The sequence below is a fragment of the Ranitomeya imitator genome, chromosome 2 (assembly GCF_032444005.1).
Source record: "Ranitomeya imitator isolate aRanImi1 chromosome 2, aRanImi1.pri, whole genome shotgun sequence".
Classification (NCBI taxonomy): Eukaryota; Metazoa; Chordata; class Amphibia; order Anura; family Dendrobatidae; genus Ranitomeya; species Ranitomeya imitator.
In genome coordinates, this window is record NC_091283.1 from 348588640 (window position 1) to 348615912 (window position 27273).

General features: G+C 43.9%; 1 protein-coding gene across 1 annotated transcript in view; it reads right to left on the minus strand.

The window, feature by feature from the left end:
* The window catches only part of LOC138666538 (zinc finger protein 850-like), a 129149-nt gene that overhangs the window by 69428 nt on the left and 32448 nt on the right, over nucleotides 1-27273 (minus strand). Inside the window, exons 9-14 of the mRNA XM_069754750.1 lie at nucleotides 24613-24726; nucleotides 1300-1423; nucleotides 992-1171; nucleotides 786-909; nucleotides 607-704; nucleotides 321-411 (exon numbers count right to left, since the gene is read on the minus strand). Of these exons, the coding sequence (XP_069610851.1) occupies nucleotides 321-411; nucleotides 607-704; nucleotides 786-909; nucleotides 992-1171; nucleotides 1300-1423; nucleotides 24613-24726 (731 nt within the window). The remainder of the gene's footprint in view (nucleotides 1-320; nucleotides 412-606; nucleotides 705-785; nucleotides 910-991; nucleotides 1172-1299; nucleotides 1424-24612; nucleotides 24727-27273) is intronic.

The window sequence follows — 27273 nt, forward strand, 5'->3', positions numbered from 1 at the left end:
TATGTTCCATACAGTGCTGCCTCTGAGATGGAACCCTGCCCTGCACAGGGTAGATCCAAGAATAAACTCCCAAAACATGGATAATTTTTGGATTGTTAAAATGTCCCAATGTTTTCCTCTTGGAAGATTCCCAGCTCAGAATACAAATTTATCAAGGCATTAAACAGATGCCTCCGAAAAATTAATTTCTCATAGCTAAATTTATGCATTGCTGGTCATGTGGTATACATAGCAGTACAGAACATAGTGCAAATTCAATCGAATCAAACATATATTTATACCAATCAGTGAATAAGTAAAACATAGAGGCCATTACTCACCTGCCCTGTCATCCGAAAGAATCTCCTCGTTACACTGCTCATCACCCCTCACATATTTCTCTATAGTATTAATATGGGTCAGATCTTCACCCTGAAACAAATATTGTACAAGTCACAGACAGATGGAGAAGTCACATCTATGATCATCTCTAATCCTGCCATCTCCACTGTTCTCATCCAAGTATAAAACATATAATACTGGTGGATAAAACAAGACTGAGCACAAGAAGTTCACCACCATCTACACATCATAGGCGAGATCTCATGACACCTTCTCCCCATCTACCTGATGATCCTGAGGAGCACTGGGATCTTCTTGTTTACAGTCCTGTGGAAGAAGAGGACGGGGACATCTCTTTGGTGTTGTCATGTTACTGGCTAGAACTGGAGGAAACAGACAGAACTAAATACACACGGTCTATAATTATCTGTTTGTAAAGAAATAATTCAGTCCCTGTATATTACCTGGTGACCTGAGGAGCTGGGGAACTTCCATCATGATGTTCTTGTACAGATCTTTGTGTCCTTCTAAATACTCCCACTCCTCCATGGAGAAATAGACTGTGACATCCTGACACCTTATAGGAACCTGACACATACAATGATACGGTCATCCCCCAATCCCTTTATAGCGTTACTGTATAATGTCCCAGGATTCCCAGCAGTGTCACCTCTCCAGTCAGCAGCTCAATCATCTTGTAGGCCAGTTCAAGGATCTTCTGATCATTGATGTCCTCATGTATCAAGGGGAGAGGTGGAGGCCCCGTGATTGGGCTCAGGGGTCTTCCCCATCCCTCAGACACAGGGTCCTGACAGCGCTCACTAGAGGTTTTCTTCACTACTGTGTAATCCTGGTTATGGAGAGACACATTAATAAATCTCACTACAGACATTTCCAGAGTCCTCACCTCTCCAGTTCTGTCCATCTGTTATTCACATAGATAAGAATGATGTAATGTGATGTCATCAGAATCCTCACCTCTCCAGTAAGCTGGAAGATGATCTCTAGGGTGAGGTGTAATATCCTCGCCGCCATCTTGTCATTGTTCCTTTCCATCCTTGATGGGTCAGTCAGGAAAATTCTCTTATATAGCAGATCTCCACTGAGAGGATCCGATATTGTAGAGACCAGAATGGGAAGAAGATGAGCTGATATAACATCATAAAGAATCCCGTGTAATAACACAATTACTAGACACTTTATATTCAATCACTGGCAGCAGAAATGATGCTGACATGTATAGCTCGCAGGTCCAAAGCTTACCCTGAGACCCACAGCAATTTAGTTATGCCCTGTTCACATAAAAAAGTAAGAAATGTGCTACTCTGGGCCAGTTTGGAGCAAAATTCAGTCATTCAAATTAATGGATTTGATACAAAAAAAATGTGGGCAGCATATAGATGACATCTGTGTGATACTCATTTTTTTACAGACTGCTTGCTGGGAATTGCTTGGGAAACTACTGGGATTTTATGTGACCCCCTAACACAAAGTAGCAAGTATTTGTGAAGTGTAAAAGAAATGATACATTTTTTTTATTATTATTTTAACAATATAAATTTAACAATTGTGACATGCATTTGTATTTAGCCCCTTGTAGTATGATACTGCTAAATAAAATCCTGAGTGACCAATTGCCTCCAGAATTCATAGAATAAGTAAATTGAGTCCACCTGTGTTTAGTTTCTACTCAGTATAACTACAATTGTTCTGTGGAGGCCTCAGAGGTCTGTGTGAGAACATTGGGGATCAAAAAGTATCATGAAAACCAAGGGACACACCAGACAGGCAGAGATAAAGTTGCATAAAAGTAAAGTAGGGTTAGGTTATAAAAAAAAAGCCCAAGCTCTGAACATCTCACACATCATGGTTAAATCCATCATCCAAAACTGGAAGGAGTATGACACAACTACAAACCTACCAAGTAGTGATGAGCGAACGTGCGCGGACAATGTATTATTTGAGCATGCTCGAGTGTTATCCACGTATCTTGGGCTTGCTTGGATGAAATGTTGGAGTCCCTGCGGCTGCATGTTTTGTGGCTGTTAGGCAATCACCGCATATGTTTCAGCTGTCTAACAGCCGCAAAGCATGCAGTCGCAGGGACTTGAACACATTATCTGAGCACGTCCAAGATACTCGGATAACACCAGAGAATGCACGTTATCTGAGCATGTTCGCTCATGACTACTACCAAAACATGGGGGAACTGCAGAGATCCACAGCTCATGAGGGAGAATCTGTCCACAATACAACTATTAGGGATCACCCACACGAGTGTATAAAACGGCCGACTGCTATGGGACAATGAATATAAGAAATAAACTTGGCACTCAATTTTTTGAAGAAGGATAAAGTTGTTTATTTCACATCCTGACAAACAGATCAATTGCTGAACGTTTTCGGTCCAACGTGGACCTTCCTCAGAGCAATATAGTTTATCTCGGATGTATATAGTTAGCCAATTTGTTCTTCAAATAGCATAAGCGGTAGTTGATAAATCGCTGTAGTGCAATAAAGTGGCTGTTTACTGTGATAATGATTTTTGCCGCTACTGGATGCAGTCTAGGTGTACTGTGCACGGTATAGCTGCGGCGCTACTGCCGTCCTATGTCGCTGTGGGGAGCGCACTATGTGTGCAAGATACACTGTGCACATTACTGCTGCAGCGCTGTTGGCGTCCTATGTCGCTGGGGGGAGCAGGCATCCAGTTGCGGCAAAAATCATTATCACAGTAAACAGCCACTTTATTGCACTACAGCGATTTATCAACTACCGCTTATGCTATTTGAAGGACAAATTGGCTAACTATATACATCCTAGATAAACTACATTGCTCTGAGGAAGGTCCACGTTGGACCGAAAACATTAAGCAATTGATCTGTTTGTCAGGATGTGAAATAAACAACTTTATCCTTCTTCAAAAAATTGAGTGCCAAGTTTGGTTGTAGACCCTACTTGAGCACCAGCATCCACCATCTACAGAGTGCCGTGTACTCTACATTGACTTGCTATGGGACAATGCACATCTGCAATTTTTTTTCTTATAACGATTTGGCATAAGAAAACAATCGCAGCATGCTGCAAGTTCATCTGATAACCGAATCACGCGCACCCATACAGGTCTATGGGTGAATTTGAAACATTGGACTGCGCTTGAATGTCAGTCTGATTACCAGAAACACAGACAATGGAGAAGATGAAGTGAAGTTTGATTCAAGTGACATTAGCACAATCAGTCCGATTCTCTCGCATGAGAGAATAGATGACTGTTTGACCCCGGCCTTACTCAAATACACAACAAATCTGGCAATTATCAAAAAGTGACAAGAAAAAAGCCATTTTTAAATGCAAGAATATAATAAGTTCCATTTTAATTTTGCAAAAAGCCATGTAGGGCACACAGCCAGAAAGAGGAAGAAGGTTTCCTGGGCAAATGAACAAAAAGCAGAACTTATTGGGCTAAATGCAAAATGCTATGTGTGATGGAAAACTAACAATGCACCTCATCCTGAAAACACCATCCCCACCATCAAACGCAGCATCATGCTGTGGAGAGGCATTTCTTCAGCAGGGGCAGGGAAGCTGGACAGAGTTCATGGGAAAATGTATGGAGCTAAATACAGGTCAATCCTGGAGAAAAACCTGTTATAGGCTGAGAAAGATTTGAGACTGGGGCGTATGGTTATGGTTTACCATAACTAGAAAACCCCAAAAAAGGGTAATTTTTAATTATAGTAATATCCCCTGTCCATTGTATAGTGAATGACTTACGTTGATGGACCTCCAGCAATCCTGAGAGTGAAGCCTCTGGAAACACAACCTGCAGCACTCGATACTGAATTGAGTGAAACTGCCAGAGAAAGCAGAGCATAGCGCTGGTATAATTCCTGCAGTCCCATAGACAATGAATATTGCCCAAACCGGAGACTTACCCATCTACTGTCCCCCAGCTAGGAAGTGCCTAACCATACCATACCATGACCTATCAATACGGTTCCCACATACAGGGCCCTCAGAACATTGTCTGTACTCTAAGAGGTATCACTGTGTTATCTGTAGTGTTACATAGGACTGCAGGTAACATCTACTACGTTATAGGTAGTGTTATATAGGACAGCAGGTAACATCCACTACATTATCTGTACTCACAGAGATATCACTGTGTTATCAGTTGTGTTACATAGGACTGCAGATGACATCTACTGCATTATCTGTAATCATACTTATTGTTCTTTCTGCGGTGTTACATAGGACTGCAGGTAACATACACTGCATTGTCTGTAATCATATTTATTGTGTTATCTGTGGTATTACGTAGACAGCACCCGCAGACACAAAATGGAACGGTCGCATGCGTGCAGGACCTGAGGCACGTGATCACAGGAGCAGGGGAGGGGGCGGGGCCAGCAGCTGGAGCTCCCAGAGCAATCAGCGGAGCTCCAAGCGTACAACCGGGAGGTGACCGGCAGGGGAGCCTACAAGCATATAGTAGCTGGGTACAAACGGGTGTCAGAAAACTGAGCAAGTAATACCAGAGCCGAGGGAACAACCGAAAGGGAAGTCAGAAATCAAGCCGAGGTTAGAGAATCAATTAATCCACAGACAGAATCTAAACGACAGGCAAGTGCGATGTGAGAGACAGGCCAGGACAAAACGGGATGAAGAATCTCAAGGTAGGCAAAAGGCACAAACACACAAGCATACAGGAGTCACTTAACTCAGTCAAGGGCAGAAGTATAACTGACAAGGAAGCAAGCCTCCTGCGGCTATAAAAAGTCCTCCCCAACCAAAGGGAGGGCCAGCAGCATTAACCCCCCAAGGCTCCTGCTCAAATCCTACAATAGGATCATGACAGTACCTCCCTCTCAACAGGGGCCACTGGACCCCCAGGCCTCCCTGGATGTTTGCCATGGAATGCTCAAATCAGATGGTCAGCATGCACCAAGTGAGCAGGAACCCATGAGTGATCCTCCGGCGCATACCCTTTCCAATGCACCAGGTACTGCAAAGAGCGGCGCACCAGCCAAGAATCCACAATGTATCCAACCTCATATTCCCTGTGACCCTCCACCAATACCGCCAACCCAGAATCTTCCTTAACTGAAACATGGTTTTAAACAGAGATTTATGGAACACATTAGATAATTTAAATGAGGCTGGAAGCCGCAATCTATAGGCTACCGGGTTAACTATTTCCACAAACTCCCTCGACTTGGTCTTCTCCCAGCTTTGCTCAGTGGATGATTTCACAAACTCCCCTCTCCCGCTCTCTGACCACAACCTTCTTTTATTCTCTATCAAGAACTGCCATCTTGCTCAGGTCACCCCCATTTTCCACACTTATAGAAACATACCGGCCATTTACAGAAACTTATGAAGAACTTGCAGTCCTCATTGGCCCCAATCTCCTCCATCTCATGTCCTGATTCTGCTCTGAAACATTAAAATGAAACCCTGCAAAGTGCCCTGGATGAAGCTGCACCTCCTATACATAGAACAACTCGGCACAGACAGCGACAACCGTGGCACACGCTGCAAACACGTTTCCTGAAGCAGTGCTCCAGGTGCGCCGAACGTCTGTGGAGAAAATCTAATCTACCCGAAGATTTCATCCATTATAAGCTCATGCTAAAAACATACAACTCTGCCCTTCACCTCTCCAAACAAACCTATTTCAACACCCTCATCACCTCGCTGCCCAATAACTCTAAACGTCTCTTTGACACTTTCCAGTCCCTACTCAACCCAAGAGTGCAGGCCCCAACCACGGATCTCCGCGCTGACAATCTGGCCAATTAATTCAAAGAAAAAATTTACCACATTTGACAGGAAATTATCTCCCAATCCCTTCATACCATGCACTGTCCTCCCTCCCCCACTGCATCTAGTTCACTCTCTGACTTTGAACCAGTTACAGAAGAAGTAATCAGGCTCCTTGCATCTTCTCGCCCAACCACTTGCACCAGTTACCCCATTCCGTCACATCTCCTCCAGTCCCTTTCCCCGGCTGTCACCTCTCACCTAACAAAAGTATTCAACCTTTCTCTCACTTCCGGTATTTTTCCCTCCTTATTTAAGCATGCCATCATACATCCATTACTTCAAAAACCATCCCTCGATCAAAACTGTGCCGTTAATTATAGACCTGTCTCTAATCTTCCCTTCATCTCTAAACTCCCCGAAAGCCGGGTCCACTCCCGTCTTACCTGCTATCTCTCAGATAACTTTCTTCTTGGCCCTCTTCAATCTGGTTTCCGCTCTTTACACTCTATTGAAACTGCCCTCACTAAAGTCTCTAATGACCTACTAACAGCGAAATCTAATGGTCACTACTCCATGCTAATTCTCTTGGATCTCTCCGCAGCATTCAACACTGTGGATCATCAGCTCCTCCTCACTATGCTCCGCTCCATCGGCCTCAAGGACACCGTTCTCTCCTGGTTCTCCTCCTATCTCTCTGACCGATCCTTCACTGTATCAATGCTGGTTCCTCCTCCTCTCACCTTCCCCTTTCTGTAGGGGTTCCTCAAGGATCAGTCCTAGGCCCCCTCCTCTTCTATTTGTATACCGCCCCTATTGGACAAAATCAGTAGATTTGGTTTTCAGTACCATCTCTATGCTGACGTCACCCAATTATACACTTCTCCTGATATCACGCCGACCTTTTTAGAAAATACAAGTGATTGTCTTACCGCTGTCTCCACCATAATGTCCTCCCTCTATCTGAAACTGAACCTGTCAAAAACTGAACTCCTCGTGTTTCCTCCCTCTGCTAACCTACCTTTGCCTGACATTGCCATCTCCGTGTGCGATTCCACCATTACTCCAAAGCAACATGCCCGCTGCCTTGGGGTCATACTTGATTCCGAGCTTTCATTCACCCCCCACATCCGATCACTGGCTAGCTCGTCTTATCTGCATCTCAAAAACATTTCTAGAATTCGCCCTTTTCTTACTTTAGACTCTGCAAAAACTCTTACTGCTTCACTTATTCATTCTCGTCTGGACTATTGTAACTCTCTACTAATCGGCCTCCCTCTTGTCAAACTCTCCCCGCTCCAATCTGTCCTGAATGCTGCTGCCAGGATCATATTCCTCGCCAACCGTTACACCGATGCCTCTACCTTGTGCTAGTCATTACAATGGCTACCCAGCCACTCCAGAATCCAGTACAAAACTACTACCCTCATCCACAAAGCTCTCCATGGCTCAGCACTACCCTACATCTCCTCTCTGCAGTAGCGTAGCTACCGGGGGGGCAGAGGGGGCCATCGCCCCGGGCCCCGCGCTCTGAGGGGGCCCACCCGGAGCTACGCTACTGTAACTGCATCGGCGCGCGCAGCAGTTACATTCTGCGACAGGGCAGGGAGAATCGATCCCTGCAGTGGGCCCCCCCGCCCGCTATCGCAATGTGAGCTGTATCGGCATCTAGCCGATACAGCTCACCGCAGTGATGAGGGAAGGAGCGCTGCGCTGCTTCTCCCATCATCCCCCACACTGACAGCGGGCGCGATGACGTCACTGTCCGGCGCCCGCAGTCAGTGTAGATGTGAGCGGGAGCAGGGAGCGCCGCTGGAAGAACAAGGAGGAAGAGAGGTGAGTATTTATTAATAGGATCTGTCTATTGGGGGGGGGGGGGGGTGCTGCCTTATTAATAGGATCTGTCTATTGGGGGGGGTGCTGCCTTATTAATAGGATCTGTCTATTGGGGGGGGTGCTGCCTTAGTAATAGGATCTGTCTATTGGGGGGGTGCTGCCTTATTAATAGGATCTGTCTATTGGGGGGGGTGCTGCCTTATTAATAGGATCTGTCTATTGGGGGGGGAGGCTGCCTTATTAATAGGATCTGCCTATTGGGGGGGGTTCTGCCTTATATACGGGATCTGCCTATGGGGGTGCTGCCTTATATACGGGATCTGCCTATAGGGGTGCTGCCTTATATATGGGATCTGCCTATGGGGGGTGCTGCCTTATATACAGTAGAGTATCTGCGTATGGGGGATTCTGCCTTATATACAGGATCTGCCTATAGCGGGGGGTGCTGCCTTATTCTATAGGATCTGCTTATGGGGGGAGTGCTACCTTATATACAGGATCTGCCTAGAGGGGGGAGTGCTGCCTTATTCTGCAGGATCTGCCTATAGGGGGGAGTACTGCCTTATTCTACAGGATCTGCCTATGGGGGGAGTGCTGCCTTATTATACAGGATCTGCCTAGAGGGGGGAGTGCTGCCTTATTCTGCAGGATCTGCCTATGGGGGGAGTGCTGCCTTATTCTAAAGGATCTGCCTATGGGGGGTGCTGCCTTATACTACAGGGTCTGCCTATAGGGGTGCTGCCTTGTGCTATATTGAGGACTATCTGGCACATTATACTATATGGAGGTTATCTATGGGGTCATCATACAGTGTGGGGATTACAGTGTTGGAGCCATCAAACAGTTTGAAGGCTACTAAGGCGTCAGTATACTGTGTGGGTGGTACTATACAGTTAGGGGGCATTATACTGTGTATAGGGGAGCTGTACGGGGGGGGAGACTCGGGACATTATTAAATGTAAAGTGGGCACTTATTGAAATAGGGGAACTCAGGTTACTGTGACTATCAAAGGGGCACACAGAGGGCATTATTACTTTCTAGGGGCAAAATGTGGGCTCTTTTCTAGGGCACTTGCACCCAGCATTACTATATTATAGAGGGGTGCTTTAGAATTTAGAGGGTACAGAGAACCACAGAGTAGGTGCAGTAATAGGGTCACATACGGCAGCAGCGGCTCAGTATTGGGGTATCAGGTGCAGTAATAGGGGAACATATGGCAGCAGCGGCTCAGTATTGGGGTATCAGGGGCAGTAATAGGGACACATACGGCAGCAGCGGCTCAGTATTGGGATATCAGAGGCAGTAATAGGGACACATACGGCAGCAGCGGCTCAGTATTGGGGTATCAGGTGCAGTAATAGGGACATATACGGCAGCAGCGGCTCAGTATTGGGGTATCAGGTGCAGTAATAGGGGAACATACGGCTGCAGCGGCTCAGTATTGTGGTATCAGGTGCAGTAATAGGGTCACATACGGCAGCAGCGGCTCAGTATTGGGGTATCAGGTGCAGTAATAGGGGAACATACGGCAGCAGCGGCTCAGTATTGGGGTATCAGGGGCAGTAATAAGGACACATACGGCAGCAGCGGCTCAGTATTGGGGTATCAGGTGCAGTAATAGGGACACATACGGCAGCAGCGGCTCAGTATTGGGATATCAGGGGCAGTAATAGGGACACATACGGCAGCAGAGGCTCAGTATCGGAGTATCAGGTGGTGTAATAGGGACACATACGGCAGCAGCGGCTCAGTATTGGGGTATCAGGTGGAGTAATAGGGACACATACGGCAGCAGAGGCTCAGTATTGGGGTATCAGGTGGAGTAATAGGGACACATACGGCAGCAGTGGCTCAGTATTGGGGTATCAGGTGCAGTAATAGGGACACATACGGCAGCAGCGGCTCAGTATTGGGGTATCGGGCAGTAATAGGGACACATAGGGCAGCAGCGGCTCAGTATTGGGGTATCAGGTGTAGTAATAGGGAAATATATGGCAGCAACGGCTCAGTATTAGGGTATCAGCAGGATTAGGGGTTTGTGCAGGTTGAGAATAGATGGTGATGGCTGGAATGTGAGAAGTGAAACGTGTCTTTGTTGTTTTCTCTGCAGACAAGTTGTAGATGGAAGAAGTTGTCATGTCGGTCTGGGCTAGATGGAAAAGATGGGAAAAGTGACGATTCCATCATAAAGAACGTCAATGGTAAGACATTATCAATAACTGTGCTGTGATCTCTTATATGCTCTGTAGGGCTGGTATATACCACTGACCATATGGCGGTAATATCCATGTTGGTCATTATATAGAGATTATCTTCAGTAACAGCGCGGTCATCTGCTGAGGTTCTCCTCCACTATTAGGGGGCGTCATCGAGTTGTAATCAAGGTTATCTGGTTAGGGGCCCACTCAGAAGCTTCGCCCCCCCTGGACCAAAACCCTAGCTATGCCTCTGCCTCTCTGGTCTCAGTCTACCACCCTATCCGAGCCCTCTGCTACGCTAATGACCTGAGGTTAGCATCCTCAATAATCAGAACCTCCCACTCCCGTCTCCAAGACTTTACACGTTCTGCGCCGATTCTTTGGAATGCACTACCCAGGTTCATACAATTAATTCGCAATCCCCAGTTTTAAGCGTGCCCTAAAAACTCATTTGTTCAGATTGGCATACCGCCTCAACGCATTAACCTAACTATCCCTGTGTGGCCCATTCAAAAAACCATAATCGGGTTCCTCGCATCATGTTCTCATAGACGGTATACAGTTAATAGCCCTTTGTGTCTGTACTGCTACATACTAAGGCAGTGAACTGGTTCATGCAGCTTTACATGAACACCAGAGCCTTACACTATGGCTGGTCCGAATAACTAAAGCAATTGTTACCATCCACCTCTCGTGTCTCCCCTTTTCCTCATAGTTTGTAAGCTTGCGAGCAGGGCCCTTATTCCTCTTGGTATCTATTTTGAACTGTGATTTCTGTTATGCTGTAATGTCTATTGTCTGTACAAGTCCCCTCTATAATTTGTAAAGCGCTGCGGAATATGTTGGCTCTATATAAATAAAATTATTATTATTATTTATTATCTCGTACGGCCTGATGAACTTAGGACATAGTTTGGCCAATGGAACCTTCATGTTGATATTCCGTGTGGAAAGCCAAACCTTGTCCCCAACCTGAAACATGTGACCCGGAGTTCTCTTTCTATCAGTGAAAAACGTATACCTCCCTTGAGCCCTGGAAATATTACATTGTACCTCAGCCCACAGATCCCTTAACCGCTGAACAGATCCCTCTGCCCCTGGACATCCGGATTCCAACCATGAGAATTCCCCAAAATGAGGATTAAAGCCATAATAGACAAGAAATGGGAACATACTAGTGAATTGACATACCCGGTTGTTGAAAGCAAATTCTGCCAAAGGTAAAGCGTCGTACCAGTCATCTTGCCTAACAGAGGTCAAACACCTAAGAATCTGTTCCAAGGATTGATTGTGCGTTCTGTTTGCCAATTACTTTCGGGGTGATATGCAGAAGAGAAAGACAAAGAAATGCCCAATTTCTAACAGAATGCCCTCCAAAATTTAGCCACAAACTGCAAGCCTCTGTCAGACACAACATTCAGGTGTACCCCATGCAAACGGACCACATGCTGAACAAACAATCTGGACAAAGTCACAGCTGAGGGTAATGAGGCAAAAGGAACAAAATGGGCTTATTTAGAAAACTAGTCCACCACCACCCATATCACAGTATTACCCCTGGACGAAGGGAGATTGGTAATGAAGTCCATGGACAGGTGAGTGTCCATGGCCTCTCAGGAACCGGTAAGGGCACCAGTTTCCTAGCCGGCAGGCTATGAGAGCTTTTGGAACGTGCACAAATCCCACATGCAGATATACATTTTTTAACATTAGAACCCAATGAGGCTCACCAGAAAACCCTTGCCACCGCCTCCTGTGTAGCTGCGATCCCAGGACAGGCACTCAACCTAGACTCATGAAATTCCTGAAGGAGCTTGGCCCAAAATTGGTCCTGGACAAGCAATTTATCTCTTGGCTTGGAAGCCGGGGCCAAAGACTGAGCCCCCACAATCTCTCGTTCCAACTCTGACAAGATCCCCGCTACCACCACCCCAAGAATGGAGGACAGCGGCTTGGGGGACAACACAGGCTCAAAACTTTGGGACAAGGCAACAGCTTTAATGTTCTTAGAACCAGGGCGAAAAGTAATAGAAACTGAAACCGGGGGGAAAAAAAAGCGACCAACGAGATTGTCTAGGGGTCAATCTTTTCGCCGACTTAATATATGCCAAATTTTTATGATCTGTAATCACAGTAATCGGGTGTGCCACCTCTTCCAAAAAAAGCCTCCATTCTTCGAATGCCAACTGGGCCGCAAGAAGTTCTTTATTGCCCACATCTTAATTTCTTGGAGAGGAAGGCACAGGGTTTGAGGTTAAAGTGGCAGGACCCTGGGACAACACTGTCCTCACCCCCACCTCAGAAGCGTCCACCTCCACAATAAAAGGTTTGGACGAATCTGGTTGTACCAAAATCGGAGCGGACATGAAACATTTTTTCAGTGCCAAAAAAGACTCCTTGAAGGCCCATTACCAATCTTTTACATCCACCCCCTAGCAGGTAAGATCAGTAAGGGGTTTAACCACCTTCAAAAACCCCTTAATAAATTTACAATAATAGTTGGCGAATCCCAGGAAGTGCTGGAGCTCCATGAGGTCTCGGGGTTGAACCCAATCAGCGATCGTATGCACCTTCCTGGGATCCATACGAAACCTCTCAAATTACACAATCAGACCCAAAAAAGACCGTTCTTGCAAAAAAAAAACTAACATTTCTCTAATTTAGCAAATAACTGGTTTTCTCCGAGTCTTTGCAGAATAGTACGTAGATGCTGCAAATGAGTCTGACTGTCCAGGGAACACACCAAAATATCATCCAAATAAATAATGACAAAACGTCCTATAAGGTCAGCAAATACCACATAAATGAAATTCTAAAAAAATTGCGTGAGCATTCTAAAGTCCAAACGGCATGACCAGATTTTCAAAGAGTCCCTCAGATGTGAGTAAAGCCGTTTTCCACTCGTTCCCCTCCCAAACCCTTTTCAGATTATAGGCTTCCCGGAGATCAAGTTTGGAGAACCATTTAGCACCAGACAACTGATTACAAAGATCTGGGGTGAGGGGAAGAGGGTATGTGTTTTTCATGGTTATTTTCTTAAGTTCTCAAAAGTCAAGGCAGGGACAAAGACCGCCATTTTTTTTTTTAAATGAAAAAGAATCCGGCAGCCACTGGAGAGATGGAAGGACGTATATGCCCCTTGTGCAGGCTTTCTGCAATAAACTCCTTCATGGCTAAACGATCAGGACCGGACAAGTTGAACAGACGGGCTTTAGGCAACTTAGCCCCAGGAACCAGCTCAATGGCACAATCAAAGGGTCTATGTGGCGGTAAAACCTCAACCTCGCTTTCGGAGAACACGTCTTCAAAGTCCTTCAGGTACTCCGCAATATCTTCCAAACCAACAAACGACACAGAGACAGACTTCACGGGTTCAGATAGCAATTCAGATTCACAACCATGGTTCACACAATTAGGGCCCCATTGAACAATCTCCCCCATCACCCAATTGATGATAAAGTTATGGCGCTGCAACTAGGGCATCCCCAACACCAACCCAGCAGGAAAATTTCCCATGGTAAAACAACTTATTTCTTCAACATGATAAATTTTGAAGGAAAAAAACCTCTGAGACGTAACAAATTCCTTCTTTAGTGAAGGGAGATGAGTCAATGGCCACCATTTTCACCGAAGTCTGGAGTCTAACTGTCCCTATCTTACATTGTGAAATCAAGTGAGGACTGACCAAGTTGATGGATGAATCGCAGTCCACAAAAGCTGTAGAAAAATAAGGACAACCGTCCACCAACAGTTCCACCAGTAGCAAAACTTTAGCAAATGAGGAGAGGTGTACCTGGGGGTCTGGATGGCGTCCTTGACCATCACCCATACCTAGTCGTTTCTCACCGACTTGAATGGTAAAGGGCAGGATGGACAATCCCTCTTCCAGTGTCCCGACTCTCCACAATAGAAACAACTGCTGATGTTTTCTCTCTTTCTCATTCAAAGCAATGGCGCCCACCTCCATAGCCTCAGAAGTAGCTATAGCATCGTCTCCACTGGGGAACAATGATGTTTCCAGTTGCATAATTCCTCCTGCCCGCAACCTACATTCCATAGGAACCGCTTGGGTCATGGTATCATCCAGGGAATCAGGTGGAGGATGAAGTGCCAGGGCATCCTTCAGACAATCGGACAGGCTTCTACGGAACAAGCCCCAGAGGGCAGCGTTATCTCACGAAACATCCAGAACCCCAATGTCTGAATTCCGAGCAAAACCATTTGGCCGAGTGCTTCCCCTGACACACTCATCACCATATCCTCCGCCAGACGCACTCTATCAGGCTCATCGTAAATGTGCCAAAGGGTCTCAAAAAATGCATTCAGCAACACTCTCTCAGGGGCCGTAGAGGGGAGAGAAAACGCCCAGGCTTGCGGAGCCCCCTGAACAGAGACATGACATCACCGACCCTCTGACTTTCATCTCCAGAGGAGCAGGGTCTTAAAGAGAAGAAAAGCCGGAAGCCCTCTTTGAAGACTCTAAATTTTTTTTTATTACCGGAAAATGTATCAGGTAACTTAACCGGGGTTCAGGAGGGAACAGAGCGACTTCTCTAACCCCCGCCCCCTGAATTCCTGAGGACAGAGCCCCCTGAACCGTGTCAGTCACCTGTTGTTGTGACTGGGCAGGGTTTGCTGCTCCATGTTTAGTTTCAGCAGCATCTGAGACAGGTGCTTCACATGCTCAGACAGGGTGCGCATGGGGTCCATACTGCACCCTAACCACAGAAGGTTACTGTTGCGGTCAGATATAATATCAGGGACCTCGTGACCGACCTGTCCAGGTCCGGACACGAGTCCCGTACAGCAGACGGGGATGGGTACACAGCACCCGCAGACACATAACGGAACGGTTGCCAGCGTGTAGGACAGGCAGCACGTGATCGCAGGAGGAGGGGCCGGGGCCAGCAGCCGGAGCTCCTGGAGTGATCAGCGGAGCTCCAAGCGTACAACCGGGAGGTGACCGGCAGGGGAGCCGACAAGCGTATAGTAACCGGGTACAAACGGGTGTCAGGAAACTGAGCGGGTAATACCAGAGCTGATGGAACAACCGAAAGGGAAGTCAGAAACCAAGCTGGGGTCAGAGAACCAGATAATCCACAGACAGAACCTAAATGGCAGGCAAGTGCGACGTGGGGGACAAGCCGGGACAAAACGGGATGAAGAATCACAAGGAAGGCAGAAGGCACAAACACACAAGCGTACAGGGGTCACTTAGCTCAGCTGAAGGAAGAAGTATAACTGACAAAGCAAGCCTTCCGCGGCTCTAAAAGCCCCCCCCATCCAAAGGGAGGCCAGCAGCATTAACCACTGAGGCTCCTGCTCAAATCCTACAATAGAATCATGACAATAATGTGACAAAAGGGACATGTTAAATCACAGTGTGTCCATTAATTAGCATAACAGGTGTCTACAATCTTGGAATCAGTGAGTGGGCCTGTATAGGGCTACAGATACTTTCGGTGATGTTTAATGACATGGTGTGTATCGTACTCAACATGGACCAGAGGAAGTGAAGGAAACAGTTGTCTCAGGAGATTAGAAAGAAAATTATAGACAAACATATTAACGGTAAAAGTTATAAGACCATCTCCAAGCAGCTTGATGTTCCTGTGACTACAGTTACACATATTATTTAGAAATTTAAGATCCATGGGACTGTAGCCAACCTCACTGGACGTGGCTGCAGGAGAAAAAGTGATGACAAATCACAGAGACAGATAATACGAACGGTAACAAAAGAGCTCAGAAAAACTTCCAAACAGATTAAACGTGAACTTCAAGCTCAAGAAACATCAGTGTCAGATCGCACCATGCATCGTTATATGAGCCAAAGTGGACTTCATGGGGGACGACTAAGGAGGACACCATTGTTGAAAAAAAAAAAAATCATAAAAAAAGCCAGATTGGAATTTGCCAAACTACATGTTGACAAGCCACAAAGCTTCTGGGAGAATGTCCTATGGACAGATGAGACAAAAATGGAAATTTTGGCAAGGCAAAATTCTCTATGTTCACAGATGAAAAAATGAAGCATATCAAGAAAAAAAAACACTGTCCGTACTGTGAAACATGGAGGAGGCTCTGTTATGTTCTGGGGCTGCTTTGCTGCATCTGGCACAGAGTGCAGAGTCTAGAATCTGTGCAGGGTACAATGAAATATCAAGACTATCAAGGGATTCTAGAAAGAAATGTGCTGCCCAGTGTTAAAAAGATTGGTCTCAGTCGCAGGTCATGGGTCTTGCGACAGGATAATGACCCAAAACACACAGCTAAAAACACCCAAGAATGGCTGAGAGGAACACATTGGACCAGGGGTGTCAAACTGCATTCCTCGAAGGCCGCAAACCATGCGAGTTTTCAAGATTTCCTTAGCATTGCACAAGGTGCTGTAATCATTATGTGTTTAGGTGATTAAATTATCACCTGTGCAGTACAAGGAAATCCTGAAAACATGACCTGTTTGCAGCCCTCGAGGAATGCAGTTTGACACCCCTGCATTGGACTAATGCGGGAAGAAAAACATTAGACTCGAACAAAGACGACCCAGGAAAACATACTCAGAAGGGAGGTAAGAACATTTCTAAAACAATCCACAGTGAGGAGATTGGAACAAAACAAAATCCTCTAAACTGCATGCTCGCAAACGCCAGAAGCCTGACAAACAAGATGGAAGAACTAGAAGCAGAAATATCTACAGGTAACTTTGAAAGCTATGACTGGGCAGTTAACTTACAGGGTTACAGTCTGTTTAGAAAGGATCGTAAAAATCGGAGAGGAGGAGGGGTTTGTCTCTATGTAAAGTCTTGTCTAAAGTCCACTTTAAGGGAGGATATTAGCGAAGGGAATGAGGATGTCGAGTCCATATGGGTTGAAATTCATGGAGGGAAAAATGGTAACAAAATTCTCATTGGGGTCTGTTACAAACCCCCAAATATAACAGAAAGCATGGAAAGTCTACTTCTAAAGCAGATAGATGAAGCTGCAACCCATAATGAGGTCCTGGTTATGGGGGACTTTAACTACCCGGATATTAACTGGGAAACAGAAACCTGTGAAACCCATAAAGGCAACAGGTTTCTGCTAATAACCAAGAAAAATTATCTTTCACAATTGGTGCAGAATCCAACCAGAGGAGCAGCACTTTTAGACCTAATACTATCTAATAGACCTGACAGAATAACAAATCTGCAGGTGGTTGGGCATTTAGGAAATAGCGACCACAATATTGTGCAGTTTCACCTGTCTTTCACTAGGGGGACTTGTCAGGGAGTCACAAAAACATTGAACTTTAGGAAGGCAAAGTTTGAACAGCTTAGAGATGCCCTTAATCTGGTAGACTGGGACAATATCCTCAGAAATGAGAATACAGATAATAAATGGGAAATGTTTAAGAACATCCTAAATAGGCAGTGTAAGCGGTTTATACCTTGTGGGAATAAAAGGACTAGAAATAGGAAAAACCCAATGTGGCTAAACAAAGAAGTAAGACAGGCAATTAACAGTAAAAAGAAAGCATTTGCACTACTAAAGCAGGATGGCACCATTGAAGCTCTAAAAAACTATAGGGAGAAAAATACTTTATCTAAAAAACTAATTAAAGCTGCCAAAAAGGAAACAGAGAAGCACATTGCTAAGGAGAGTAAAACTAATCCCAAACTGTTCTTCAACTATATCAATAGTAAAAGAATAAAAACTGAAAATGTAGGCCCCTTAAAAAATAGTGAGGAAAGAATGGTTGTAGATGACGAGGAAAAAGCTAACATATTAAACACCTTCTTCTCCACGGTATTCACGGTGGAAAATGAAATGCTAGGTGAAATCCCAAGAAACAATGAAAACCCTATATTAAGGGTCACCAATCTAACCCAAGAAGAGGTGCGAAACCGGCTAAATAAGATTAAAATAGATAAATCTCCGGGTCCGGATGGCATACACCCACGAGTACTAAGAGAACTAAGTAATGTAATAGATAAACCATTATTTCTTATTTTTAGTGACTCTATAGCGACAGGGTCTGTTCCGCAGGACTGGCGCATAGCAAATGTGGTGCCAATATTCAAAAAGGGCTCTAAAAGTGAACCTGGAAATTATAGGCCAGTAAGTCTAACCTCTATTGTTGGTAAAATATTTGAAGGGTTTCTGAGGGATGTTATTCTGGATTATCTCAATGAGAATAACTGTTTAACTCCATATCAGCATGGGTTTATGAGAAATCGCTCCTGTCAAACCAATCTAATTAGTTTTTATGAAGAGGTAAGCTATAGACTGGACCACGGTGAGTCATTGGACGTGGTATATCTCGATTTTTCCAAAGCGTTTGATACCGTGCCGCACAAGAGGTTGGTACACAAAATGAGAATGCTTGGTCTGGGGGAAAATGTGTGTAAATGGGTTAGTAACTGGCTTAGTGATAGAAAGCAGAGGGTGGTTATAAATGGTATAGTCTCTAACTGGGTCGCTGTGACCAGTGGGGTACCGCAGGGGTCAGTATTGGGACCTGTTCTCTTCAACATATTCATTAATGATCTGGTAGAAGGTTTACACAGTAAAATATCGATATTTGCAGATGATACAAAACTATGTAAAGCAGTTAATACAAGAGAAGATAGTATTCTGCTACAGATGGATCTGGATAAGTTGGAAACTTGGGCTGAAAGGTGGCAGATGAGGTTTAACAATGATAAATGTAAGGTTATACACATGGGAAGAGGGAATCAATATCACCATTACACACTGAACGGGAAACCACTGGGTAAATCTGACAGGGAGAAGGACTTGGGGATCTTAGTTAATGATAAACTTACCTGGAGCAGCCAGTGCCAGGCAGCAGCTGCCAAGGCAAACAGGATCATGGGGTGCATTAAAAGAGGTCTGGATACACATGATGAGAGCATTATACTGCCTCTGTACAAATCCCTAGTTAGACCGCACATGGAGTACTGTGTCCAGTTTTGGGCACCGGTGCTCAGGAAGGATATAATGGAACTAGAGAGAGTACAAAGGAGGGCAACAAAATTAATAAAGGGGATGGGAGAACTACAATACCCAGATAGATTAGCGAAATTAGGATTATTTAGTCTAGAAAAAAGACGACTGAGGGGCGATCTAATAACCATGTATAAGTATATAAGGGGACAATACAAACATCTCGCTGAGGATCTGTTTATACCAAGGAAGGTGACGGGCACAAGGGGGCATTCTTTGCGTCTGGAGGAGAGAAGGTTTTTCCACCAACATAGAAGAGGATTCTTTACTGTTAGGGCAGTGAGAATCTGGAATTGCTTGCCTGAGGAGGTGGTGATGGCGAACTCAGTCGAGGGGTTCAAGAGAGGCCTGGATGTCTTCCTGGAGCAGAACAATATTGTATCATACAATTATTAGGTTCTGTAGAAGGACGTAGATCTGGGTATTTATTATGATGGAATATAGGCTGAACTGGATGGACAAATGTCTTTTTTCGGCCTTACTAACTATGTTACTATGTTACTATGTATGTTATGACTATTCTGAAGTGGCCTTCTATGTGAGCATCATTGGAAAGAGCTGAAACATGCCGTCTGGAAAAGGCAACCTGCAAACACGAGACAACTGGAGCAGTTTGCTCTTGAGGAGTGGGACAAAATACCTGTCGAGAGGTGCAGAAGTCTCATTGACAGTTACAAAAATCGTTTGATTGCAGTGATTGCCTCAAAAGGTTGCGCAACAAAATTGTCACGGCTCCCAGGTATTAATGCTGTGGGGAGAGCTGCACACAGCAGCAAAGGAGCTGAGGAGATTTAGCCTTTAGTAAACCTAGCAAAAAAGCTAAACAAAAAGCAAGTGTGGGATTGCAGGTTTTTTTTGCAATTTCACTGCACTTGGAATTTTTTTCCCGTTTTCTAGTACCCGACATGCTAAAACCAATGGTGTCGTTCAAAAGTACAACTTGTCCCGCAACAAACAATGGCCATATTGACCGGATTCAAGTTAGTCTGCAGTTAGCTATTAGATATTAGTTAGTTATTCGATTTTCATGTATGGCAGTTAGCTATTAGTTATTAGTTAGCTATTCGATTTTCCATGCATGGTGAATTATACATAGAGTGGATATTGTTTGGGTAAAATTTTGATCAGGACTTTGAGTCGTTTATTTTGACTACTTGTGGTCCTGGGTTATTCAAGTAAATCGCTTATGTCGCACATAATCAAACGCACTCAATCGTACGTAAGTTCAATTTGAAAACAGGTACCGTTGACCACTAGTACTCAAAATGAACATATCAATGTCCTGAACAATATTCACCAAAAAAAATGTCAACTCTATGTGTAGTTCTGAAGTTATTCACGTAAATCGCTTATGTCGCGAATAAACAAACGCACTCAATCGTACGTAAGTTCAATTTGAAAACAGGTACCCTTGACCACTGCTACTCAAAATGAACATATCAATGTCCTGAACAATATTTACCAAAAAAAATATCAACTCTATGTGTAGTTCAGAAGTTATTCACGTAAATCGCTTATGTCGCGAATAAACAAACGCACTTAATTGTACATAAGTTCAATTTGAAAACAGGTACCCTTGACCACTACTACTCAAAATGACCAGATCAATGTCCTGAATAATATTTACCAAAAAAAATATCAACTCTATGTGTAGTTCTGAAGTTATTCACGTAAATCGCTTATGTCGCGAATAAACAAACGCACTTAATCGTACGTAAGTTCAATTTGAAAACAGGTACCCTTGACCACTACTACTCAAAATGAACATATCAAAGTCCTGAACAATATTTACCAAAAAAAATATCAACTCTATGTGTAGTTCAGAAGTTATTCACGTAAATCGCTTATGTCGCGAATAAACAAACGCACTTAATCGTACGTAAGTTCAATTTGAAAACAGGTACCGTTGACCACTAGTACTCAAAACGAACATATCAATGTCCTGAACAATATTTACCCAAAAAAATATCAACTCTATGTGTAGTTCAGAAGTTATTCACGTAAATCGCTTATGTCGCGAATAAACAAACGCACTTAATCGTACGTAAGTTCAATTTGAAAACAGGTACCCTTGACCACTACTACTCAAAATGAACATATCAATGTCCTGAATAATATTTACCAAAAAATATCAACTCTATGTGTAGTTCTGAAGTTATTCACGTAAATCGCTTATGTCGCGAATAAACAAACGCACTTAATCGTACGTAAGTTCAATTTGAAAACAGGTACCGTTGACCACTAGTACTCAAAATGAACATATCAATGTCCTGAACAATACTCACCCCAAAAAATGTCAACTCTATGTGTAGTTCAGAAGTTATTCACGTAAATCGCTTATGTCGCGAATAAACAAACGCACTTAATCGTACGTAAGTTCAATTTGAAAACAGGTACCCTTGACCACTACTACTCAAAATGAACATATCAATGTCCTGAATAATATTTACTAAAAAAAATATCAACTCTATGTGTAGTTCAGAAGTTATTCACGTAAATCGCTTATGTCGCACATAATCAATCGTACTCAATCTAACAAATTTTGACCCAAAAATTCAGAACTCTATGTATTTTTGAAGAATTATACAAAATATGCTAACTCCACATGTGAAACATTTTATAGGTACGTCGCTGCTATCACAACTTACTTGAAGTTTCCATAAGGGCTTAACCCACTAATCTATGTTCAATTCAAGGGTTGTTGAACAGATGCTAAGTTTGTGTGTGAAATTACACTTAATAAAGTTTTATGTCATCAAATTATTTATATGTAATTGTATCGTCATTCTTAACCTTTTTTAACTTTACATAGTGGTTCTTGTGTAGACATGGGGGTCAGTGGGTGCTCTCGTCTGCTGTCCCGACCGCCTTTACAAAGACAGCATGGACCATGGCTCATCCCAACTGAACGCCCGACCTCCTCAACAGTGGGTGGAACACTACTCAGACAACAGAGGGTGAGGGAATCACAATATTAGGACTTTCTTGGATCTCCAAAAAATTAATGGCATATATCACACAACCAGCAAAACACAAAATGTAACAGGCAAGTTTCTCACCCTTCCACTGGCTCCCCAGGGATTATAATATCCGTTCATCAGAGCTTCCAGGGCTACTTACTCCAAGCCAGCAGCACCCCGCTTTCGGCGGGCACCCACCGAGAACGGAATAATGCCAGATTTAGGAAGCTGACTGAGTACCGCAAATTCTGTAGTCGGGAGACTGGATTGTCCCAAGCTGTATACCATCCTTATGTAGTCTTTGATATCTCAGCCGAATCCTTGCATTCGATGCTGAAGTCCATGTAGTCTTATAATCCATGCTCGGTTATGGCCTGCCAATCGGATCCGCAGATCAAAAATTGGTACCATGCAGCAAGAGAGACTTGGTCACTGGACAGTCCTTCTATACCCCTGAGCTCTCAATTCAGACTTGGGGCTTCATGACTGGTGGAATAAGAGTGTGCTAGATTGGCTAGATTCCAAGCCGCAAACATAATATCCTTAGTACTAATGGTGTCTAACAGAGATGAGATAGAGTCAGCTAATTTACATAGAATCGAGCAATACAATGAAAGGTTAGCATAATTGATTTATCTGAGTCTGTGACCTTCCCTGGCAAAGGTAATTACATGAGTCAACAGGAACTGTAAACTACACTCCTAAAGGTACTTTCACACTGAGCAACTTTTGAATGAGAATGACAGCGACCCGTGACGTTGCAGCGTCCTGGATAGCGATCTCGATGTGTTTGACACGTAGCAGCGATCTGTATCCTGCTGTGACATTGTTGGTCGGAGCAGAAAGGCCAGAACTTTATTTTGTCGCTGGATCTCCCGCAGACATCACTGAATCGGCGTGTGTGACGCCGATTCAGCGATGTCTTCACTGGTAACCAGGGTAAACATCGGGTTACTAAGCACAGGGCCGCGCTTAGTAACCCGATGTTTACCCTGGTTACCTGGGGACTTCGGCATCGTTGGTAGCTGGAGAGCTGTCTGTGTGACAGCTCTCCAGGGACCACACAGCGACGAAACAGCGACGCTGCAGCGATCGGCATCGTTGTCTATATCGCTGCAGCGTCGCTTAATGTGACGGTACCTTTAGAGTCTTGTAGAAACAATGAGGGTCTTATCACATGGTAATAAACAGAATACCATCATGTGTGACCAAATTTTAAGAAACTCAACCCATGCTAGGCATTGAAAGAGTCCATGTCATCACTGATCTGTTCTGAAGTGATACACTTACTTGGAAGCCATCGAAGTATGCCATAGAGCGGCCCTACTTGGAGGATTGTCTGTGAACGTCATCTGTCCATGGTAAGTGTTGAATTGGCATACTGGAGTTAACTTACACTGTAACCTCAAGTCTGAATTTCAGTGTTGTTGTGTTTGTCCTGTTTGAAAGTTAAATTTATATTTGGGTATATAAAATTTTTAATATGTTTAAGAATAAAAGTAAATGATGAGATCAGTCTCAACATTTTACTTAAAAATGTACTTGCTTAATGTAAATTTTTTGAATCATTTTTGTTTTGATATCTCAAAAAGGTTAGATATTGGAGGTCTTGCTTTAAAATTTTTGTCTTAATACGAAACTGCTACAGTGTATGTATGAATATTGTTGACAAGTATCATCTTGTCAACTAGTGTGCAAGGAAGTAGTGCTTCAAATAGATATTCATACTCTATGTATTATAGGCACAAATTATGTGAAATTAATTTATAATAATATTAGAAAGTATACATATTATAAATGTTTATTATATTCATGTCACTGACAATAATTTCAAAATATGTGGATTATTAACTATTATGTACCTGATCAAGGTTGTTGATTTAGTAGTATGGTTTTAGTAAACTGATTATTAGACACACATTTTATTTGTTACCAATCCTTGTAATATCTATGAAATGCAACTAAAGTGAGTTGTGTCATTGTGAAAAGTGGAACATTCATGCGTTTTTAATACAGTGGATAATTTTAATGCGCATAAAATTTTTAGGTTGTTGGCTTAGGAATGTTTTGATGTACGAAGAGCAGCCATAGGCACATTAAGATTTTTAACCCCTTTCTGACATCAGACGTACTATCCCGTCGAGGTGGGGTGGGCCCCTATGACCATGGACAGGATAGTACGTCCAGCGCGATTGGCGGCGCTCACGGGGGGAGCGCCGCCGATCGCGGCCGGGTGTCAGCTGCCTATCGCAGCTGACATCCGGCACTATGTCAGCTGACATCCGGCAGCCTGCACTGCTATCAGATCGGTGATCTGACAGAGTGCTGTGCAAACTGTCAGATCACCGATCTGTGATGTCCCCCCCTGGGACAAAGTAAAAAAGTAAAAAAAAAATTTTTCAAATGTGTAAAAAAAAAAATATATATATTTCAAAATAATGAAAAAAAAAATATTATTCCCATAAATACATTTCTTTATCTAAATAATAAAAAAAAACAATAAATGTACACATATTTAGTATCGCCGCGTCCGTAACGGCCCAACCTGTTGTGAATTCTGTGGCAGAGCTCCCTCTTGTGGTCACAAGTGGTACTTCGGCTGATTCTCTCTGTGATCTTCTGTTGGTGGAAAAAAGTGGTACTGCGGCTTCTGAGTTTCCTTCCTCAGGTGATGTGGTGAAGTCGTTAGGTGCTACCCTATTTAACTCCACCTGGTGCTTGGATCCTTGCTTCCAGTCAATGTTCTAGTGTTGGACCTATTTCCTCCTGGAGTGTTCCTGTGGCCTGCTGATCTGCATAGCTAAGTTCCTCTTTGCTATTTGTTTGCTGTTTTTTCTATTCCAGCTTGTCAATTTGTTTTTTTCTGCTTGCTGGTAGCTCTGGACGCAGAGGGTGTACCTCCGTGCCGTTAGTTCGGTACAGAGGGTCTTTTTGCCCCCTTTGCGTGGATTTTGTAGGGTTTTGTGTTGACCGCAAAGTTGCCTTTTCTATCCTGGCTCTGTTCAGGAAGTTGGGCCTCACTTTGCTAAATCTATTTCATCTCTACGTTTGTCTTTTCATCTTAACTCACAGTCATTATATGTGGGGGGCTGCCTTTTCCTTTGGGGTATTTCTCTGAGGCAAGGTAGGCTTATTTTCCATCTTCAGGCTAGCTAGTTTCTCAGGCCGTGCCGAGTTGCATAGGTAGCGTTAGGCGCAATCCACGGCTGCCTCTAGTTGTGTTGGAGAGGATTAGGGATTGCGGTCAACAGAGTTCCCACGTCTCAGAGCTCGTTCTTATTTTTTGGGTTATTGCCAGGTCACTGTATGTGCACTGACCTCTATGTCCATTGTGGTACTGAATTACCAGCCATAACACCAACCTATAAAACTGGCCCACTAGTTAGCCCCTTCAGTAAACACCGTAAGAAAAAAAAAAAAAAAAACGAGGCAAAAAACAACGCTTTATTATCATACCGCTGAACAAAATGTGGAATAACACGCGATCAAAAAGACAGATATAAATAACCATGATACCGCTGAAAACTTCATCTTGTCCCGCCAAAAACGAGCCGCCATACAGCATCATCAGCAAAAAAATAAAAAAGTTATAGTCCTGAGAATAAAGCGATGCAAAAATAATTATTTTTTCTATAAAATAGTTTCTATCGTATAAAAGTGCCAAACCTAAAAAATGATATAAATGAGGTGTCGCTGTAATCGTACTGACCCGAAGAATAAAACTGCTTTATCAATTTTACCAAACGCGGAACGGTATAAACGCCTCCCCCAAAAGAATTTCATGAATAGCTGGTTTTTGGTCATTCTGCCTCTCAAAAATCGGAATAAAAAACGATCAAAAAATGTCACGTGCCCGAAAATGTTACGAATAAAAACGTCAACTCGTCCCGCAAAAAACAAGACCTCACATGACTCTGTGGACCAAAATATGGAAAAATTATAGCTCTCAAAATGTGGTAACGCAAAAAATATTTTTTGCAATAAAAAGCGTCTTTCAGTGTGTGACGGCTGCCAATCATAAAAATCCGCTAAAAAACCCACTATAAAAGTAAATCAAACCCCCCTTCATTACCCCCTTAGTTAGGGAAAAATTTAAAAAATGTATTTATTTCCATTTTCCCTATAGGGGTAGGGTTAGGGTTAGGGCTAGGGTTAGGGCTAGGGTTAGGGCTAGGGTTAAGGTTAGGGTTAGGGCTAGGGTTAGGGCTAGGGTTAGGGCTACAGTTTGGGTTGGGGCTAAAGTTAGGGTTCGGGTTGGGGCTAAAGTTACAGTTAGGGTTTAGATTACATTTACAGTTGGGAATAGGTTTGGGATTAGGGTTAGGGGTGTGTCAGGGTTAGAGGTGTGGTTAGGGTTACTGTTGGGATTAGGGTTAGGGGTGTGTTTGGATTAGGGTTTCAGTTATAATTGGGGGGTTTCCACTGTTTAGGCACATCAGGGGCTCTCCAAACGCGACATGGCGTCCGATCTCAATTCCAGCCAATTCTGCATTGAAAAAGTAAAACAGTGCTTCTTCCCTTCCGAGCTCTCCCGTGTGCCCAAACAGGGGTTTACCCCAACAAATGGGGTATCAGCGTACTCAGGACAAATAGGACAACAACTTTTGGGGTCCAATTTCTCCTGTTACCCTTGGGAAAATACAAAACTGGGGGCTAAAAAATATTTTTTGTGGGAAAATAAAAGATTTTTTATTTTCACGGCTCTGCGTTATAAACTGTAGTGAAACACTCGGGGGTTCAAAGTTCTCACAACACATCTAGATTAGTTCCCTGGGGGGTCTAGTTTCCAATATGGGGTCACTTGTGGGGGGTTTCTACTGTTTAGGTACATTAGGGGTTCTGCAAACGCAATGTGACGCCTGCAGACCATTCCATCTGTTGTGAATTCTGTGGCAGAGCTCCCTCCTGTGGTCACAAGTGGTACTTCGGCTGATTCTCTCTGTGAGCTTCCATTGGTGGAGGAAAGTGGTACTGCGGCTTCTGAGTTTCCTTCCTCAGGTGATGTGGTGAAGTCGTTAGGTGCTGCTCTATTTAACTCCACCTAGTGCTTTGATCCTGGCCTCCAGTCAATGTTCTAGTATTGGACCTGTTTCCTCCTGGATCGTTCCTGTGGCCTGCTGCTCTGCATAGCTAAGTTCTGCTTGCTATTTTGTTTGCTGTTTTTTTCTGTCCAGCTTGTCTATTTGTTTTTTCCTGCTTGCTGGAA